Source organism: Conger conger, chromosome 8, assembly GCF_963514075.1.
Source record: "Conger conger chromosome 8, fConCon1.1, whole genome shotgun sequence".
In the NCBI taxonomy this organism is placed as follows: Eukaryota; Metazoa; Chordata; class Actinopteri; order Anguilliformes; family Congridae; genus Conger; species Conger conger.
In genome coordinates, this window is record NC_083767.1 from 42,591,565 (window position 1) to 42,613,577 (window position 22,013).

A 22,013-nucleotide genomic window follows, 5' to 3' on the forward strand; every position below is an offset into this window, starting at 1 on the left:
AATTAAAATTGAACTGAAACATATGTGGAATGCAGAAAAAAACTTTCTGCCAATCAGCTCTGTGCGTCCTAAACATAGACTTTTTGGAAATATTGGAAACAACACAGACAAACACTTCTATAATGAAATGCATTTTTATACTACTTGTAAAAAAAATTGTGCAAGAAGAGATTAAGTGCAATTATGAAAACATTGTGTTGTTTAGTCCGACGTCCTGCATTTTAGTTTCATTTCACAAGTATAATGAACATAGTTCAGGGTTTGTCAAGCAGAGTGTCCACTAAAGAAGGTGATTTCACTATACTGAGCCTAAAAATAGATATGTAATAGAAATAGAAAATAGATATTGTTCAGTCAGTAGCTCAGTAAGTGAAGTCCTTAAAGGGTTCTGAATGTGACGGGGCAATCGTCTGCTTGTTGTCGTGTCTAGGAAATGACAGAATTCAAAGTCCAATCTCTAATTTGTAGAAAAACAACTTCACGAGGGAAAAGACACCACGGCAGCAAGCTCTTCAGAAAAATCTGACTTTATTAGCACAAGAACAACTCTGCAGAGTTGAACCTCGATTGTCAGTTTTACACCCATTTTATACACTGTGTTCAACGTAACTCCTCCTAAAACATCCCTAAAAACACCAGCTGGTCTCTGTGGCGCCACAATGATTGTGCACTCTTGGGTGCCAACATCATTGTGGCAATTGCCCAAATTACCTCTTAAAAATAAATGTTTTTATTATACTTCACAGGCCTACAAGATATTTTTGCTTTGTAAGCTGTTCTTATTACATTGTACAAGCATACCAGACATCTTGTTCTGTAAACTGTCCTTGAAAATGACAGTCTACAAAGCAAGACGCCCTGCCCTGCAAGCTGTTCAAGACGCCCCCGTCCCACAAACTGCTTTTTAACAAAGAGGAATCATAAAAGATAATTATGCAAAACATGGTGCTATTCTGTACTTTCCAATTTTCCTTTTAAGCATACACAATATCGTATTCAATTCAGGTTACATATGGGCATACACATTATTTTATTCAACTCCGGTTACATATGTGTCACTGTGTACTTCTAGCACAAATGAGCACTTTATCAGTTTGAAAATATACAGGCATACTTAATCATACTTTAATATTTGATTAATGTTCTCTTCTAAGTGAGTAAGTGTGGTTTTTCAGCCTGACGCATTCGTTTGCTTTTTCTTCTACAGTTGACATTGTGTTTCTTGCGTTTCCATAGGCTCATCTGTAATTAATGATATAGGTTAATTGGATTACATATTCTACAGTTGACACTGTGGTTTATTGCGTTTCCATAAACTCATCTGTAATTAATAATCTAGGTTAATTGGATTACATTGATTACATGAGTAATAGGCAGCATACATATTGATTACATGAGTAATAGGCAGCATAGCTATAGTGATTATATATATATATATATATATATATATATATATATATATATATTTCCTGTGCGGATGGGCGTCACGAGGCAGTGGCAAGATTGGCCAATGGATGGTATATTACAGGTTGCGGCGCTTCCATGACAACTGACCTTGCCGAATCTCATTTCTGATGTCACACCCCAGCGGTTCTAGACGTTCATTCATTTGATTCTTGCGTTTTGAAAGGTAAATCCACACGACAACTGACACTAGGACATATGATACAGTTAGCAATTTGTGCTTTTTTATTTTGTGCTTTTGGTGTGGCTAGTTAGAGATATAACAATTGTTACAGATTAATATGAGACCCAACCTCATAGGGTCATACAGATACGTAAGTGTGTAATTTAGATTTTTAATACGACGGTCCAGAACACACAGATGTAAATCAGCCGTGAAAATGGTTGAGTCATCTTTTATTTTATAGAAAGCACATCACTACTGCATATTCACAATACTCACCAACGATAATCGCAGGTATGATGATGAAGATCGATATAATCCAGTACGACATATTACGTGGCCCGGTTACTTCAAATATATCATTTCCGATATGTATCTGAAAGAGACACAACGGATATAAATTTACCAGAAAGTGTTCCAACACTTTAATTGCTGACTCGGTGGCAATTTACTGTAAGTGAAAGATTATAAACAAATCGTAAAAAATATACGTGACAAGGTTGAATATATTTAAAAATGATGTAAGTTTTTAAATATTCCTTCAGAAAAAGTGACTCACCTTCACTAACTCTATCTTGGCATTACATTTTTGGAGTATTTGACAGTCAATGGTATCCACCCCAAACAATTTACTATGCTCAATTTTATGCTCCTCACATTTGTACTCTGTGTCACCCTCCAGGGCAAATATATTCATTTCCTTCTCTGATATGTTCAGTTTGTCCACTTTTTTCTAGAAAATAAGAATGAGAGAGCCATACTCATAAAAAGAAAATTATTTTCAATTTCCATGTTAACATAACATGTTCGCTTAGCACAATCTCCATCAAAGTGAAGAAGTACAACTTACAGTAAATCCGAAGCTGTCTTATTTACACAAGGTGTCATGTATTTGAAATACACGGGCGGGGAAAAATATGGTAAAAACGAGTGTCAGTGAATGCACAAAAAATTTTATGAAATCTAACATCTCGTCTCAAGTCTGGGTAAGTTGAAAAAAAGGCATATTTCCCAAAATGTTGGCGTCTTCACACTGAGCGAATGGTGTTTTACCTCAATAGTGATTTGTAAATTGTCTCCAGATGACGATGTGGTGAACCTGATAAACTCAGGGTCCGGGTGGTATGTAAGGGTCGCACATCTGATCGTTTCATTTGCAACCTTCAGTCTGAAGGTGGTGTTTCTTCTTGTTTCAGCTCCAATTGAAGGAGTATAATACACCAGATTCTGAAACGACATTTCACGCACCAGCAAACAATTTAGAATTATTCATTCATTAATTATCCCAACCCGCTTATCCTGAACAGGGTCACAGGGGGACTGGAGCCCATCCCAGCATACATTGGGCGAAAGGCAGGAATACACCCTGGACAGGTCACCAGTCCATCGCAGGGCACACACACCATTCACTCGCACACTCATGCCTATTGGCAATTTAGACTCTACAATCAGCCTAACCTGCATGTCTTTGGACTGTGGGAGGAAACCGGAGTACCCGGAGGAAACCCACACAAACACCGGGAGAACATGCAAACTCCGCACAGAGAGGCCCCGGCCAATAGGGATTCGAACCCAGGACCTCCTTGCTGTGAGGCAGCAGTGCTACCCACTGCACCATCCGTGCCGCCAATTTAGAATTACTGACAGGTAATCATAGCCAGTCCTGGGTCAAATACACAATTGTTTTGGATTCAAATACTTTTCTGTATTTGACTGATCTTGCCTGATTCAATTGAGCCAAACAAGAGGACCGCAAGGTGCACTTTTTGAGAGTATTTCATAGGTTCCAATACACAAGCATTTCATAGGTTTCAATATACAAGCTCAGTAAAGCTTTTTTTTTTTTATGCAGAATGTGGAGAACTAGACTAGATTAACATGTTATCACTGCAAATGAATCACCACGAGATCCAAAACTATGGACGTGCACATTCATAAAGTTGAAATTCATGCAACTTCACAATTAACAATGCTAACTATTGATATCTGATAAGTTCTGTGAATGAGAAGGGTGATAATGAAGCTTGATGGGGCAATGGTCCTGAATAACTGATCAAAGGAGTGTGTGAAAGAGTGGTGAAAGTAATAAGCGGAAGGGTGTGTGTATAAGATGAGATGTGAGAAGCAGCCTGTAACATGTGATGATGATGTTAGGTACTCACTGAAGAATTGAATTGAACACCAAGCTTCTGTGGGGGGTCCATATGTTCTATCCAGTCCACAAACTGCAGGTTTGTGCCCAGAATATTGATCGCTCTGCCCCCACTAACATGTGCAAAAACAAAAACAACCAATCACACGACGGGAACCCAGATATTTTATCTACTCTTTTGTGCATGCTTTTGTCTTTTCTGGCTGCAGATGTAAATGGATTCCCTTGAGTGACGCCCTACAGGCTATGGTGCTTGACTGGGACCTGGGGCAGCCTGTAGCCTAGAAGCTATGGTGCTTAACTGGGACCTAGGGCAGCCTGTAGCCTAAAAGCTATGGTGCTTAACTGGGACCTAGGGCAGCCTGTAGCCTAGAAGCTATGGTGCTTGACTGGGACCTTGGCCAGCCTGTAGCTAGAGGCAATGGTGCTTGACTGGGACCTTGGCCAGCCTATAGCCTAGAGGCAATAGTGCTTGACTGGGACCATGGCCAGCCTGTCGCCTAGAAGCAATGGTGCTTGACTGGGACTTTGGCCAGCCTGTAGCTAGAGGCAATGGTGCTTGACTGGGACTTTGGCCAGCCTGTCGCCTAGAAGCAATGGTGCTTGACTGGGACCTTGGCCAGCCTGTAGCCTAGAGGCAATGGTGCTTGACTGGGACCTTGGCCAGCCTGTAGCTAGAGGCAATGGTGCTTGACTGGGACCTTGGCCAGCCTATAGCCTAGAGGCAATGGTGCTTGACTGGGACTTTGGCCAGCCTGTAGCTAGAGGCAATGGTGCTTGACTGGGACCTTGGCCAGCCTGTAGCCTAGAGGCAATGGTGCTTGACTGGGACTTTGGCCAGCCTGTAGCTAGAGGCAATGGTGTTTGACTGGGACCTTGGCCAGCCTGTAGCTAGAGGCAATGGTGCTTGACTGGGACCATGGCCAGCCTGTCGCCTAGAAGCAACGGTGCTTGACTGGGACTTTGGCCAGCCTGTAGCTAGAGGCAATGGTGCTTGACTGGGACCTTGGCCAGCCTGTAGCCTAGAGGCAATAGTGCTTGACTGGGACCTTGGCAAGCCTATAGCCTAGAGCAGGGGTGCACAACAAGGGCCGATCTGTTCTTAAGTTCTGCTCTTAATTACTTAATGCTTTTAACTTCTGCTCTTAATTATTTAATTAGCTCAATCATATATTGATCTGACATTTGTATAAGCACCAGTCACAGCCGCTATCCTACTGTGCTCAAGTACAGAAGATAATCGGTTAGAACAAAAACCAGTACACGTACCGGCCCTCTAGGACTGGAGTTGTGCACCCCTGGCCTAGAGGCTATGGCGCTTGACTGGGACTGAGGTAAGTGTGTGTTGAGAGGAAACAGATGCACTGACAGCTCTTACACTGTGTTCTGCAAACAGTACTGAATGAAACAACATGAAAACATGGGCTGGTGCACACTAAGCCTGCGGAGCTACCTCTTGTCCTCGGGAGTTCCTGACCAACAGCTTTCAAACAGTGAGAGGTCAAACCACTGCCTGGATCATTTGGCCAGTAAATGGTGGCCAGAAAGCTGAAGAATACAATTAAACCAGCCCTGGTGTGAAATCCAACAATGACCAGCTTGAAATTACCAGCTACCCGCTGCTTCAAAACCTATCTTGAGTTGTTTTTTGAGTAATTAGTTGTACGCCTGAATTTGGGGAGATGGGTCTCACCTGGCCCAGCTGGTGCTGGGTGACAGGAGGTCGCAGGACGGTAAGGACCTGTAGGTGACCACGGCTGAGCCATAACACGTCCCGTCAGGGAGCTCCACGCAAACTGTCATTCTGCCCTTGTTCCCGCCCGGAATGTGCAGCGTCAGCCTATCACTGGAGCGGCTCTGGAACGGAACCCTGGGCGTAGAACACACATGGGTCACGCTACACCCACCTTTTCTCAGAGCATTACAAAGTGATCTGATTCAGAGCTACTGCCCAGAGCGGAGGTCTCAAACAGAGGGCTATGTGTGTGCAGGTTTTCATTCTAAGCAATCATCACTGCCTTAATTGATTCCAATTACTCACTGAGCCAAATGAATTTAACTGCATTAAAGCACAGGATATAAGCAACAGTTGTTATTTTTCCAATACAAATACCACATTTCTGTCATAATCTGTGTTTCTCTGTCACCGTATTCTAAGTCCCCAGCATTTCGCCTTTTATTTCCCACCCATAGTTCTGTTTTCTGTTCATTAATTTCAGCTGTTCCTCATTTCCTGACTATTATGCACACCTGATTATCGCTTCCTCTTGTTATCGGTCTGTTTAAACCTGTCTGTTGCATTTGTTCAGGGCCAGATTGTAATGTGCTCTAGCCATTCTCGCCAGCGGTTATGCTGTCTGATTTACCTGATTTACCTACCTTACCTGGTCTGGCCGGTTTTGTGTACCTCTACTACCGCCTTTTGGATTCTCCTTCTGTTCATGTTTGACCCGCTGTGCTTGGACTTGTTTGGATAACTGTTTTGTGATTTCGGATTTCGTTTTTCTGTTTCTGCCTGCTTGGACTGCCTTCTTGCTATCAAACTTTTGCCTGCGACTGCAACTATCATTTGGATTTCCTTTGCTGTGCCTGTTGGCCCCATTAACGTCCTGGACGACTGACTATGAACTGTGTAACCCTCTACATTCCTGGTTGCCAGCTTCTGATCTTTGCCTGTTTAACCTGCCAGTTTGCCAATAAAGCTTTATTGGAAATACTCGCTACTGGTTCCGGTGTTCTGAAGCCTGTCACATTTCAAGCAACTTTGTATGCACGATGCGCAAACCTAATTCAGCAAATAATTTAACTAACGATATAATCAAGATCTGAGGCTGGAACAAAAACCAGCACAAAAAGGGCTCTCCATGGCACTGCGTTTGAGACCACTGCCTAGCCAGAGTTGGCCGATCAGGTTGTCTAAAGAGACTGGAGCATCACATGAAATCTCTTATACTGGTCAGGGAACTGAATGAAAACCATCTCAAGCTGATTACCACGACAACTGAACCATAAGCTTTCAGATTACAGTATGAAAGCGAAATGAAGGTTTTTTATTTTTTTCAGGACATCCCAGAAAATACAAAAAAAGACCTGTGCCACTCACTTCTTCAGATTGCAGTCATTGTTCCCATGGATACGTATCTTTGTCACATGATCCAGGTGTTTCCCCGTGATGTTTGCATAGTTTTTTCCATAGAAGGATATTTCATTTGGATGTATTGAGTCAATTTCTGGCTTCTAGAAATGAAAGAGACAGCTATCTATGTTTAAGAAAAGCATGACATCTTCCTTTCCTCATAGAATCATGTGATCTGTTTGCCCCAAGCACTGGAAATTTGGAAAAGCAAATTTTAAACACAATTTAAGCTTTATTTAAAAAAACATTTTATGATTGAGTTAAAGAGAAAGCCTGGAAAGAAGATGCTTTGAATAATGCAATTGTCTTTCTGGTGTTGACATTTCCGAACAGATAAATTGTAAGGGTCGGGTTAATGGTTAAAATCGAATTAAATAGTTAGTGAATGCAACCATTAAAAGGCACTTGATCATATCCTGAATGTCCAAAATGTAGGTAAAACAAATTCTCCATTCATAACTGCAAGTGTACTGCAACTGCTTACTGTACTGTATATATGAAATGTACATCAATATTAGACTCAAAATGGGAGAATATAACAGACAGAAGAAGACGGAAACAGAAATATGTCCATTCAGAGGTTATGAAAATCTTCCTCCTTTTTCACTTTCTAATATGAAATTGTCAAATGACAATATATATATATATATATATATATATATATATATATATATATATATATATATATAGACTTATTGGTCTACTGCTACTGCAGGCCATCCACTTAAAAGTTTTGACGTGTTGTGTGTTCAGATGCTCTTCCACTGTTGTAACGTGCGGTTATTTGAGTATCTGTCACCTTCCTGTCAGCTTGAACCACTCTTTCGAGAGCCCTTGTAGCTCTAACAAGGACCCGTTCTCAGTTTTCCTCTGAAATCAGTCTTTAGTGAATAAAAATCCAGTTCACAATTATACTTTCCTGACACAGATTCTGTTTCTATACAGTTACACGTTACAGTTTGACTTACAGAGATATTCAGTCCGGAGGGGTACTTCTGACATGTGTCCTGGGGGAAGAAATATAAAAATAAAAAAAATTTAAAAAAACAAAGATTTAACTAAATTTAGTCTGGAACAGTTATCCAGTAATGGTGTATATGCTGATATCAGGACTACTGACTACAGTGGTACACTCTGCGTGAGCATTGAGTAAGCGTGAGTGTAAATCAAGCTATTAAACAGTGCATGACTGTGACACTTGAAATAAATAATATACAATATATAGACTCAACATACAGCAATTCATGTATGTGTTGCAAGTACAGCATTGGTACACAAGTGTTGAGCATTTATATAGCGCCTTTATCCAAAGCGCTGTACAATTGATGCTTCTCCATTCACCCATTCATACACGCAATCACACACCGACGGCGATTGGCTGCCATGCAAGGCCCCGACCAGCTCGTCAGGAGCATTTGGGGGTTAGGTGTCTTGCTCAGGTACACTTCGACACCACCCGGGTGGGGGATCGAACCGGCAACCCTCCGACTGCCAGACTCTTACTGCCTGAGCCATGTCGACCCATACCTGTTACCTGTTTGTCAGTCTCGTATGAGTTCAAAGGCATCCAGGCACAAATGCGTTGTGTAAAGGACCATAGGCAGCCAGCAGCAACACACTCTGAGCACCTGTGGGCAATGTGAATACATGCATGTTATTTCTTTCTATAATACTGAAATGGTATCAATAAACCCCAGAAAGTGAACTATCCCCTTAACTAACAGGGCGAATGTGGGTTTTCCTTGGATGAGAGAGCAGTTCTTCAAATTCCAGGATTCAGAGGATGTCTGGCTGTCTATTGAGATCATCACTGTTACCCCAAGGCCTGCAAAAGTACATACATTCATTTAATTCAATGCACCACACAACTAGAGGATCAAATCAAAATTGTATCTACAATATTGTCATGATTGTGATGTAATGGGGCCACATTAGCTCAGGAGGTAAGAGCAGTTGTCTGGAGGGTTTGTTGTTGGAGGGTTGCCCCCCGCCCAGGGTGTATCAAAGTGTCCCTAAGCAAGACACCGAACCCCTAATTGCTCCTAACAGGCTGATTGGTGTCTTGCATGGCAGCCATTCATTGTGATGGTGTGTGGGTGTGAATGAGATGCATTAATTGTAAAGCACTTTGGATAAAAGTGCTATATAAATGCAGTCCATTTACCATGTAAATAACTTCCGTTGAGAATAATTGTGTGATATGAGACTATGCATTACAACCAGATTCTCTAGGCACGATGCAGAGAACATAAAGACCATAAATCCTTAGCATGTCCATATCACTTTCCTGTTGTGAATGATGTCTACCTGTTTCATTTTAATATGAACAAAATATTACTGATGTCCTGGAAATAAAAATGCAATACCAATAAAACTGTGTGGCAGGTTTGCTCAGTTTGTGAGACGGAAGTGGGGCAATCCGAGGGCCACTCCTACTGGTTAAGTAGGCACACACCTGGACGGCATTGCGAATCGGCCCAGGAGTTAAAAGTGTGATTCTTTCCACAGTAATCTGAGACCGGTGAACGGCCACATCACTAGAGAGAGAGCTGTGTGTGGAGCCAGTGGAAACACCAAGCTCAAAAGCTTTTGATTTATTTAGCCTTTTTTATTTTAGTTCATTATTTTTTCCCAGAACCTATGAGGGGATGGGCAAAATCTTTTTGTTTATTTTTAGTATCACTCTCAGTCTTTCTCTCGTCCCTGCTCCAAATTACAAAATAAAACGCTGGTGTAATCCGGAATTTTCATATCTCCCTCTGTCCTGCTTTGAGAAGTAAAGCTCCAAGAACCTCAATATTAATTTGTACAACAAAATGCATCGCAACATTGGCGATTGGCAAAACTCAATTTAAGGTTAGGTTCTGGCTTTGGGTACTAAAACATATTTAAATACCTATCGACATGGGATATGGGAGGTGAATGTGGGGTAGAGAGAGAGATGGGAGGTGAACGTGGGGTAGAGAGATGATGGGAGGTGAATGTGGGGTAGGGGGATGGATAAGAGGTGAATGTGGGGTAGAGAGAGAGATGGGGGTGAATGTGGGGTAGAGGGACAGATGGGAGGTGAACGTGGGGTAGAGGGAGAGATAGGGGGTGAATGTGGGGTAGAGAGAGAGATGGGAGGTGAATGTGGGGTAGAGGGAGAGATGGGGGGTGAATGTGGGGTAGAGAGAGAGATGGGAGGTGAATGTGGGGTAGAGGGACAGATGGGAGGTGAACGTGGGGTAGAGGGAGAGATGGGAGGTGAATGTGGGGTAGAGAGAGAGATGATGACAAAGGTCCACTGACCTCCTGCAGGTAAGTTCTCCCTGAAGAAGACACAGAAGCAGTTGGGGAATACCGCGATATTCTCAGACCCGGCACACAGACTCTCCCCCTGTTCAGTAGTGAATGCGCAAGAGAAGACGGGGGCTTCTGGAGCTACCACCCTCAGGTGAGCCGTCACACTCACTATGATCTCCTGAGAGGAGGGAAGTACAGTATCAGTTTGATCTGGCAGAAAGCGGAGTACAGTTTGGTGTAAATCACCACGGAGAAACGCCCTCTACCTCGTGAGATGGTGTTTCATCTACTTGGAAGGAGATCATTTGTTCCTGCACTGAACCATCAGGGATGGTGATCCACGTTGATCTGAGGCACTCGTCATGAAATGTGCACCTGGGGTGATGAGGACAGAACAGTCTTGAGCACAGGTGAAGGCAACACAGCAGGATGATGGATGCAAATGAGATGATCATCCACTGGAAATTTGTCAAAAGGCACAGCACATTACTGTGCTTCCAACAATGTTTCTGATTACAGTGCTACCACTAGTTATTTCATAATAAAACCATGGTCTAAAGATCCTTCTTTTAACTGAACTGTACCCTTAAACTGTATGTTCTATTTTTCGTCTCAGGCTGTGTTTCTGCATGAGGTGACAAATCCATTGCCATTTACCACAGCACCACGGGAGAACAACAAGACAGAAGCGATGGGTGATGGAGGCAGAGGAGTACTTAGATACAAACCACACAAATAAAATGAGTATACTGCACAATTTTACCACCATCAACCTCTCCAAAACACAGATAACTGATACTGATACAACCCAGCCCTTGATATATTTCTTAGACGAAATTGAGTTTGTCAGTAAGACGGGTTTTGCATAAATTTAAATAAACTTGGGTAACAAGCCGAAGAGAGCTACATGAGAGCTACATGCCCCAAGGATGCCGTACATGCCGTACAAAGACAATCACATATCTGTGAACTTACACCTCAGAGGCTTCAGATAAGTAATGACACTGACCTACTCGCAGAAGCACACCACCCACAGAGGGGATCATGGGAGAGCCAGCAGTCCCTCATGTTGTTATACCTCCCGCACTGAGCCACAGGCACTCGCTTCATCTGCTCACACAGTTAGCAGTGTCAGTTATTACAGGGTCCATCGATCACACAGTTAGCAGTGTCAGTTATCACAGAGACCATCGATCACACAGTTAGCAGAGTCAGTTATTACAGGGACCATCGATCACACAGTTGGCAGTGTCAGTTATTACAGGGTCCATCGATCACACAGTTAGCAGTGTCAGTTATTACAGGGTCCATCGATCACACAGTTAGCAGTGTCAGTTATCACAGGGACCATCGATCACACAGTTAGCAGAGTCAGTTATTACAGGGACCATCGATCACACAGTTGGCAGTGTCAGTTATTACAGGGACCATTGATCACACAGTTAGCAGCGTCAGTTATTACAGGGTCCATCGATCACACAGTTAGCAGTGTCAGTTATTACAGGGACCATCGATCACACAGTTAGCAGTGTCAGTTATTACAGGGACCATCAATCACACAGTTAGCAGTGTCAGTTATTTTAGGGACCATCGATCACACAGTAAGCAGTGTCAGTTATTACAGGGACCATTGTAAACCACACAACAAAACCACCAAAATGACATCAAAAGGCACCTGATTTCCCAAAGCCAAGTAGATGTGTTTCTTATCTACCGGGTCCAAAATCATTTTGGAATGTACAGGGTGTTCGTCGTTAGATCTGTACAGGACGATGGGACAGGTTGGTTTCATGCCCTTGTCCATTGAAATCTGAAACAAGAGGGAAAGCTCCATTTTACATCATACACACAATTCATAATATTTGCACCTACGGCGGAGTTTCACAGGTAACTGTACCGTGATGCTCTTATAAGAGCATGCAGTACATGCTTTTGTTAGCTAGAGCTAGAGATAATTAATTGAATCAGGTGTGCCAATGAGCTGAAATGAAAACCTACAGGAATATGGTTGGGAACCACTGAACTGGATTCTCCCAAAATATTTTTCATATGATTTTCAGCAATGATGGTGCATTCAACAGATTTGCTTTACTCACATCGCCAGACACATACTTTTGACTGCAGGCAGCTGTTCATTCGTGCGGACGGGACTCTTAGTAAAGATCTTAGTAAAGATTCCTGTGTGAACATTGAGAATTACAGTGTGGGACACCGACCTTTATTAGCTGCCCCTCTGCTGTCCCGATAAAGAACATCATCCAGGAACTGACAGTCACATCCACTGACACAGCCACTGACGTCATCGACGGGTACTCATAAACGGCCTTTGGTGCCATATTTTGTGATCCTTCCTGGACAAAATGGTTAATAAAAGTCAGCACATGGTTAACAACAATGCTGACTGATACAGCTTGTGGGGATTTAGCCCAGTGTACCTTAAACGAATTATAGCACGAACCCAAGACGCAAAAATCCAGATCTCCAACTCCATAAGAGGCTCCTTGTGAGATATTGAAAATGGCTAGTGCTGTACTCTCGGAGTCTGCTTTGAAGACACCTGCCCAAAGAAGTGGGGAACCTCCAACCACAGCAGAGGAGGCGAGCTGTGTGTAGTTTTTGCTCCCACAACAGTGAATGGTTGTACCTCTGAAGGACTTCAGTGTGTTGGTCTTCGTCGTTCCTTTCTTCATCGACAGTAGTCGAACTTGTGGTTGGGGACCGCTTATGTTAAAATGAACTAATATATAAATGTGTTTCTCATATTGGAAGCCATCCACAAACTCGAAATCCAAAAACATCCACTCTTGTTTTCTAGATCTGATGTGTACAGGACCTTGATCTCCAAGCGCTGAAAATATCCCTCCGTTCTGCGAATAATTTAGGTTTCTAAGAGCTAGGAAAAAAAGATCGAAATCACAAGTTTTTGGACGTTTCAGCACTGCTCCGGTCAGAAGGTATGTCTCAAGCTTATTTGTGCTATCTCCGATGTGGACCAGGAAACCAAGTGATGATTCATTTGGATAAAATGAAGCTGCGCCTACTGATTCTTTATGTATCGTTTTTGAAATGTTTTTCAGATTTAGCACCTCACAGTACCCACAAGCATGGGTTCCACAGATGATCAGTTTGTTTTCCTTTTCAAATGGCACCAGTATCTTCACCCTGTCATCTTGCTTCGTGTCACTTCTTATTTCCACGGTAAGGTTTCTGTGCATCTGGTAGAGTCTGTCGTCCGTGGCGATGTAAATCCTACCTTTTACAACAGCAAAGTTACTCACATTACCATCTAACCGTTGGCTTTCATCGGACTGACTGTGACCGATTAGGAAAATGACGATGATCAACGTCTGCATTATTTCTTTCCACTTTAAGTAATACAGAAAATAAGTGCATTCACAAAGGCAAATGTCCCTTCGCAAAGTCGCTGTTGCATTGGAGACTGAAACGAAAAATCAGAAAATATATTGCATTCATAAAGGCAAAAAGCCCCTTAGCGGAGTTCAGCTGGTGCAATGATGACTGACTGAAAGAAATGAACCCGCTTCTTGCGCTTACACAGACCGTTCGCTCAAACTTCCCTATTCGGCTGACAAAACCTGCCCCCTCTCTGTGTTTAGTAGTGTATATCCTCCCGTCGAGAAGTAGGTTTCAAGTTAGCTATATTTAACTTATGAATCTTTAGCACGCTATTCAGGCTACTAGTATTAGACTACTTCTAATATCATACCATTGCGGGATTTTGGGATAGGCTAACAGAAAATAATCACAAAATTGTGATTGTATTTTTAAAGCTGATATTGTAGGCTACTTAATATTCTATGCAAAATCTGTACTTGCCTATGTAAACTGTACCTGCCTTGTATTGATACTCTCGTATCGTATTGTCATTTACTGCCATCGTCTGGTAAAACAAAAAACGTCAGAATGCTTTCTGGGTCCGCCCGAAAAAGCCAAACACAAATGTAGAAATTATCTTTATATACGCTTTGACAATGCTCACTTGATTTGAGTATTCAATTAATATTTACATTCATCTTGAAGCTATAAAAATGTCCAAGGGTGGTCCAAGCAAACACTGCATTTTATTTTTTGCATAAATTGATAGGAACTAGCTTATATAAGCGCCTAAAAAAATAGCTGAACTCGGTCAGAGTGAAACACTTTTTCACTGATCACCTTCAAATATGATGTTTGCTCTATTCCCCATTATGACATTACATCAATTAAATTATTTGACTTTGATCATGTGGTTTCTCTGCAAGTATTTAGTAACACCTATTTTGATTGCCACTTGACAGAGGTGGAAATGAGCATGTCAAAGCATAGCTGTCCCACATTACCTGATGTCCCAGAATACCTGAATTCACCAAGTATGAATTTCAATAAAGAAACAAACGTCATCCATCGGGTCAAAACTGAGAGGAAACTAAAGGGCGAAACCAGTATTGTCTCCATTTTCACTTTTGGCATCATAAGCCCTGATTCAGATATGAAGAAAGTGCCTTGTCAATCTGAATAAAGCATTCCTATCTGAATATGGGCATAACATTTGCATTCTCAAGAAGTAAATTCATACAAGGCTAGGGGAATACTGGTGCAAAATATTGCATAATTCTGCATCAATCATATTTTGGGCAATGTTTTTTCTGCCACTGTTGTGATCTCTTGATACTGGAGATATCCAATGAATACACAAAAGTACACAAAAAAATGTGGACATGCTTTTCTTTTTTTTCCAATTGTGAAAAGTAAACATACAAAACTGTACAATACAATTGTATTTTCCACTTGTGTATGTGTTTATTTATGAACCGAACATAGTGTTTTTGTGTCAGTTTTCGCTTGTGGATAATACACTCATGCGAATGCAAAAAATACTCATGTGAATGCAAATTACATAACTTAAAAAAAAGTTGCGTTTGTTTCGATATAGTCGACTACCATATTACATGCATTACAGTAGCCTGCTCTACAATTTAGCTACTAACCTCATTCGAAGAACTAGGCCCACAAGTTGGTTCCATGCAAAAATCCGGATCTGAATCTGCTGACCAACCAGAAGAGGCTCCTTGTGTGATATTGAAAATGGCTAGTGCTGTACTCTCGGGGTTGAGCAGGTTACCGGCTTTGAAGACACCTGCCCAAAATAGTGGGGAACCTCCAACCATGGCAGAGGAGGCGAGCTGTGTATACTTATTACTCCCACAGCGATGAAGGGTTGTACCTCTGAAGGACTTCAGTGTGTTGGTCTTCGTCCATCCTTTCTTCATCAACAGTAGTCGAACTCGTGGTTGGGGACCCCTTATGTTGAAATGAATACGTAAATGTGTTTCTCCCACTGAAAGCCATCTACGAACTCCAAATCAAACTGATTTGACCTCTTTTTGATCTCTTTGACACCACTACTTTCTTCAATCACTGAAAATATCTTTCCAGACTGCAAATCATTGGTGTTTCTAAGACTCAAGAAAAAATTTCCTCCAGAGCAATTATCAAGAACTTTTGGTTCTGCTCCGATCAGAAGATATATGTTATTTTTGCTGTCTCCGACCTTGACCAGGAAACCAAGGGATGATTTATTTGTATAGACAGAAGCTACAGGTAGTGCTTCTCTATATATGGTTTTTTAAATGTTTTTCAAATCTAGCACGTCGCAGTACTCACACATATCGGTTCCACAGATGATGAGTGTGTTCTCAAATGGCACCAGTATCTTCACTCTGTTTTGTTGCGCTGTGTCCCGTCTTATTTCCACAGTGAGGTTTCTGTCCATCTGGTAGAGTTTGTTGTCCGTGGCGACGTAAACCGTACTGTTTATAACAGCAAAGTTACTGACATTTCCAGACTGTCTTTTATCAGACTGACAGTGGCTGATTCGGAATAGGATGCAGATCAACGTCTGTATTCTTTCTTTGCACTTTAAGTAATGCAGAGAAGACGTGCAAGTCCCTTCGCAAAATTGCTGGTGCATTGATGACTGAAACAAACTAAGTCAAACCTCTATATTCGTCTGTTGAGTAGCACTTCTCCAGAGTTAAATAGCTAATCCAAGTTTTGTTTCCTTTTTCACTTTGAAGATAAAATGTCAGTCTGAATAAAGTGTTTCTCTCTGAATGTGGGCACAACAGTTGCAGTCTCAACAATTACAGCTCTATTACAGTAACAGGCCAGGGAAGTTATGATAAAATTATTATTCAAAGCTTGGCTTGCAGCCTTTTATTAAAGAAACATTTTGAGCAGAAGCACGATTACAGAACAAAATGCTAACAAACATTCACAGCAACCACAACACAGCTCCCAAAAAAACAACCACCTAGGCCTGAAATCAGGCCTCTTTATGAGGCCCACAGTTAGGTAATGGGGCATAGCCCTAGTGATTACCATGATATAGTTCTACCTGTGATGGGGCCTGTGCCACCTGCTGGACACTGCCACTGCTGCATCCTGGTGTGCAATATTGCCTAATTTCTCATCAGTCATATTTTGAGCAATCATTTTCATGCCACTGGTCTGATCTCTGATGTTGGAGATCTTCAATAAACGCCCTAGCCCATAGTTTTCCCCCAATACACAGCTCGCCCAATGCCGTTGCAGGCTGGAGTGGATGCAGGGGCACAGAACTGCATAAGTTCTTATCCACTTTCCACAGTGCCCTGTGCCTTCTCCCCCAAAATACAGAAATATTCAAAGTTAACTGGATTCGGTTATACTTTGCCATTCAAACGTGAACAATATCAGCACTTAATATCTCAGCTGTACTGGCTGATTGGACCGTGCCGTATTCGGTGGTGGAAAGTTCTATTTTTCACAAAGATAAGACCTTCCAGCTGGAAGCAATAGGTTTATCAGAGCTGCTTTATTCAGCTGAAGAGTACACACAGACACAGGGTGACTAACTCTTCAGTGAGGTGGTACAGACCTGATACACATTCTCAACTCAACCCCTTTGTATTCATTTATATTTTCAAATGTATTAGGAAAATAACAACAAGCTTCTGGACGTCTAGAAGCATAGATCAGACAGTTCTGTATATTATCAATAATCAGCACATTAAGTTCAGAATGTGCAGGCCTCTATTGCATGCTATCTTGCTAAAAATATATTTATATAATATATATAATATATATATACACTCTAAGGCACTTTATATTCATATAACACATCTTGGCATATATATGTATGCTGCTGTAGCCTATCCACTTAAGATGTTTGACACGTTGTGTGTCATGTGTGGTCATTTGTGTTACTATCTTCCTGTCAGCTTTGACCAGCCAGGCCCTTCTCCTCTGACTGCTCTCATTAAAAAGGTATTTTTGCCCAGACAATTTCTGCTCACTGGATGTTTTTTGTTTCTCTCACCATTAAAATGACCCCAGACAGATTATAATTGTCTGTATGGGGTAAGTTAAGGGGTCTGATCCCTGCATTTTTGCTTTCTTCCAGGTGTGGGAAGCAGTCCATCCATACTTGAAGCAATACAGAGAGAGACATGGACTGAATCCACCTGAGCAGGGGGAAGACATGAGCCAGCTTTTCTGCTCTAAATGAGCCACTGTCTCATCGAAGTACCACTGCTGAACACTAATACACATTCCATTCTTTGATTCTAGTTTTGTACTGTATTTGCAGTGACTAAACTTGTATAAAATCTGCCACTTTAAATGCAACAGTATCATTCTATGTAAAAAATGCAATGACATTTGAATAAATTATGCCTTACATTAGGATGATTATTTTAGGACCATATTCTCAAGTATTTTACACATTTTTCTTTGTAAATACATAAATAGCTATTCTGTAACACACATACAGCGATTCTAGTTTGCATTTATTTCCACCTGTCCACATATGATCTAAACACACAACATGTCCAAAATCAAAGATTTCCTTACACAACCATTAGGTGGAGCTTGCAACCATCTTATTGCTACATTTTTGTTATGGAAAAATCCTTTCACAGTTCTGAATGTACATCAGGTGTATACTTCTGTATGAAAATCAAAAGGAAATGTCATTGCTACATTGTCCAACAAGCTATGGAACTGTACAGAACTGAGTTTGTATTTGACTATTGTTTGCAGTACATAACAACAGTACTGGGCCCTCTTGTACTAAAAGTGAAAGGGGAATGCTGAGGAGTTTGTAGGAGATGTAGGGGTGTTCATATAATTTTCAAAAAGTTGACGATGGAAAGAAGCATGCAATATCTCATACTTGAATTATCTCATATATCGCTCCAGCACAGAGCGAAACCTCCAGGCCACCAGATTCTGACCCAGATGTGGCCGCACTGCATGAATATCTACAGGAGTGATATTCAAATCCAGCAGATCCACCAGATCATGTATAGTAGTGCTTGGGCAATGAGTCGACTGAAATAAAGTTATTGTGTACACACTAGGGTCAATAGACCATATGACTTGATAGAGGCCTCTCTCACCGCTGTGGAAGGCCTTGGTCGTCCCCTTCAGCACCTCCAGGGTGAGAGCAGCGATGATGTCAGCCTGTCTGGCGATGGCCAGGGCTCTCTCCACAGCCTCTGCACCCAGAGACGTGATCATCTGAGTCCCGTTTATCAGAGCCAGGCCCTGGAGGGTCGAGGAGGAACACAACTCAAAAAACTTAATCTCTGCAAGACTGCTTCCATTTGCACTGAAAGTAATAACTGACACACAGAACAAGATGGCTGCCATGTTGCTCTGTCAGCCAGTCGCACACAACATACACACACACACACACCACAGTCACATGCAACGTACACACACACACACACACACAGCACAGTCACACACAACGTATACACACACACACACACACAGACACAGCACAGTCACACGCAACACACACGCACACACGTAGTTTACCTCTTTTGCCTGCAGTGAGAGAGGTTTTCGTCTCTGAGCCTCCAGCACCTGAACAAAGTCATGATAATATAAAAAAGGTCATCTTAACATTCATACTCAAATTAAAATGAATAATTAGTAAAATCACAGACAACTGAGGCATGTTTCCAGTGAATGATGTTGAATCAGTGTTGGTGTTCATTCTTTTCTTTTTTCCTTTGTGATTTGGAAAAAAACTTCAAACACGATTCGTTTCCGAGTTGAAAAAGTGCTTAGAGACAACAGAGTAAATAGGCAGCCTACCATGTAATGTAATGTAGCAGAGAGCAGGAAAGTACTGGCACTCACATGTGCCGTATGTAAATGAAATGAAAACAACAGAACCGTTTCACTAGCCTGTAGGGTTTTGGAGCCGACCCACAGTGAGATCAGCAGGTGTAGGGATCGGTCGGAATGGAAACTGCGTATACTTGGCCATCCCGGGCATATGACTGTGCACAACGTGTTTAGTGACCCGGTTAATTTAGTGCAGATAGCAGCTGTTGTTCAATAAGTAGCACAAACTGCACTCTGTATGTTTTTCTCAGTGGCTCTACTCACAACTGTTGAGTTGATCATGAAAAACTCAGCTTTTGGCCTCGCCCCAGCCAGTCTTTGGCGACCACATCTGCCCCTCTCCCATGAGTCCCAGGGCCAGGTGGGACAGGGGGGCGAGGTCTCCGCTGGCACCAACCGTCCCCTTCTCAGGGACGAAGGACAGGCAGGAAGCTGTTGAGACAGGACAGGAGTCACTCTACACTGTATGGTCTACACCAGGAGGAGTCACTCTTCACTGTATGGTCTACACCAGGAGGAGTCACTCTACACTGTATGGTCTACACCAGGAGGAGTCACTCTACACTGTATGGTCTATAGCAGGAGGAGTCACTCTACATTGTATGGTCCACACCAGGGTTTAGTATAGACAACATATCGACAATTTCTACAGGACAATTTTCAGATGAAAAATTTAAATGGTAAGAAATTCTGGATTCACCAACCTTTGACGTGTATTAAAACAAAGCATTTTTCCTGTCTTCCGACATTTTGGACGCTGTTTAAACTTGCCCCACCCAGAGTGGTTTCAGCCTGCCCCATAGTCATGGCATGTTGGAACAGTTTCACTCCCACTACTTCCAATTGAATTGCAATTGCCAGCCTATGGCCATAGCAAACACATGCATCTTCTTTCTGGATGAAAAGTATTTTGTCTAATATGTGTATATGTTTTTTAATTAAGCGAATACCTAAAAGTGAGAAAGGTTTGATCTTTATCCATATGCAGCATATTTGCATAGAAAAGTGTATGACAATTTTACATTGAAACAAGGAAAAATGGAAATGAACAGACCTTAAACAGTGATTTCATCGTCACAATTATCGTTACAATTTATTTAAAAGCACCTGAAATTCAAAATCATTACATTTCCATTTATTTAGTACATATAATGATGCTGTAAAAATGGAATTTAAAGCGCCAGATTTTATATAAGTTTAATCACTGCAAATACAGTACAAAACTAATGTGTATTAGTGTTCAGCAGTTCAGGTACTTTGATGAGATAGTGGCTCATTTAGAGCAGAAAAGCTGGCTCATGTCTTCCCCCTGCTCAGATGGATTCGGTCCATGTCTCTCTCTGTATTGCTCCATGTATGGATGGACTGCTTCCCACACCTGGAAGAAAGCAAAATTGCAGGGAACAGACCCCTTAACTTACGCCATACAGACAATTATAATCTAGTAATCAAATCGTGTCCTAAGCCAATAAAATAATGTCCTGACCTGAGTCACCTGACCATCCAGCCAAACCTCTGTAAAGCTTTTTTGCTCCATTTCATACATTACACTACACTAAATTACATTGCATTATAGTCGTTTTGCTGATGCTCTTAACCAGAGTGACATGCAATAAAGTGCAAATCTTAACCAGGGACAAGTGCGCTGAAAACCCACGAGGGAAGCACGTATAAATGATCTTTCATAGCATGCAGTATGAATCGATCATAAATCAAATCTGAAGATGTTTTTTGTTTTTCAGAAATAATGTTGGTTTGTGAGGGGGAATACTTGCCTTCTCCTCTCTCAGGAGTTTGTGAGACGCCTCAATGTCAGGATTCATGAAACGGTCACTGTCCCATGGCCTGATGGGAACACAATTTCAGGAACAGCCAGGATGTGTTCCAGAAGTTTCTTTGGATGTCCCGAACACATCTGCTAGAGTGAGGCAGCCTGTAGCCTAGTGGTTAATGTACACGGCTGGGACCAGCCAGGTCTGTGGTTCAGCTGGCCCTTAACCCCACATTGCTCCTGGGGGGAGCTAAGTCTAATCAAAATGTGATGTGATGTGATGTGATGTGATGTGATGTGATGTGATGTGATGTGATGTGATGTGATGTGATGTAATGTGATGTAATAATGTAATGTAATGTAAAGTAATGTCATAATGTAATATAATGCGATGTATTGTAATAATGTGATGTGATATGATGTAAAGTAATGTAATGTAATGTAATAATGTAATGTAAAGTAATGTAATGTAATGTAATTTAAAATGTTATGTAATAAGGTAATGTAATGTAATGTGATGTAATTACCTGACGACTGAGCGCATGAGCTGATGGACCTCCTCCAGGGGGGGCGTGGTCTTCAGGGGCCGATGAAATTCTAGGGCTTGACAGGCAGCCAGGAGCTCGATGGCCAGAACTGGCACAGAAAAGATGAATGGAAACAGTTGCTATTCTTTATTTAGCTGTTCTTACTTTTCTATACTTAAGACAATTTACAGCAGCTTGCCTGTGGCTGATGTCAGTGGTGATGAAACAGTTTGAATGATGTAAGCCTAACTATCCTTGATTAAATCAGCATAGATTGACACTTATCTGCCTTTTTGTTTTGTGAGCTCACCTTGCTCCACATGTTCCACCACTCT

At 41.8% G+C, this 22,013-nt stretch overlaps 2 protein-coding genes and 1 pseudogene across 4 annotated transcripts in view; all 3 read right to left on the reverse strand.

Moving 5' to 3' along the window:
- Positions 1–511: 511 nt before the first annotated feature.
- On the reverse strand, positions 512–13,745 carry LOC133135939 (plexin-C1-like). Of its 3 annotated transcripts, none has more exons than XM_061253314.1 (17): positions 12,659–13,745; positions 12,417–12,551; positions 11,876–12,010; positions 11,210–11,310; positions 10,467–10,575; positions 10,207–10,378; positions 8,638–8,740; positions 8,450–8,543; positions 7,884–7,922; positions 6,883–7,016; positions 5,473–5,649; positions 3,790–3,892; positions 2,681–2,854; positions 2,187–2,360; positions 1,907–2,003; positions 1,555–1,653; positions 512–1,242 (listed from the first exon to the last, which is right to left on the reverse strand). In XM_061253314.1, the coding sequence occupies exons 1-17, from the start codon at positions 12,689–12,691 to the stop codon at positions 1,202–1,204; spliced, it is 1,920 nt and encodes a 639-aa protein (XP_061109298.1). In that variant the 5' UTR covers positions 12,692–13,745; the 3' UTR covers positions 512–1,201. The 3 variants fall into 3 exon arrangements, with proteins under 3 accessions (XP_061109298.1, XP_061109297.1, XP_061109299.1); XM_061253313.1 differs by having other exon boundaries at positions 12,636–13,745; XM_061253315.1 differs by lacking the exons at positions 512–1,242; positions 1,555–1,653; positions 1,907–2,003; ... (2 more) ...; positions 3,790–3,892; positions 5,473–5,649 and having other exon boundaries at positions 6,930–7,016; positions 8,443–8,543; positions 12,636–13,745.
- A 4,675-nt stretch (positions 13,746–18,420) lies between these two features.
- On the reverse strand, positions 18,421–20,181 carry LOC133134469 (histidine ammonia-lyase-like; annotated as a pseudogene).
- Positions 20,182–20,653: 472 nt separating this feature from the next.
- The window catches only part of LOC133134470 (histidine ammonia-lyase-like), a 13,143-nt gene continuing 11,783 nt past the window's right edge, over positions 20,654–22,013 (reverse strand). Inside the window, exons 15-18 of the mRNA XM_061250668.1 lie at positions 21,989–22,013; positions 21,679–21,787; positions 21,156–21,225; positions 20,654–20,758 (exon numbers count right to left, since the gene is read on the reverse strand). The exon at positions 21,989–22,013 is cut by the window's right edge and continues 110 nt beyond it. Coding sequence (XP_061106652.1) covers positions 20,654–20,758; positions 21,156–21,225; positions 21,679–21,787; positions 21,989–22,013 — 309 coding nt within the window. The remainder of the gene's footprint in view (positions 20,759–21,155; positions 21,226–21,678; positions 21,788–21,988) is intronic.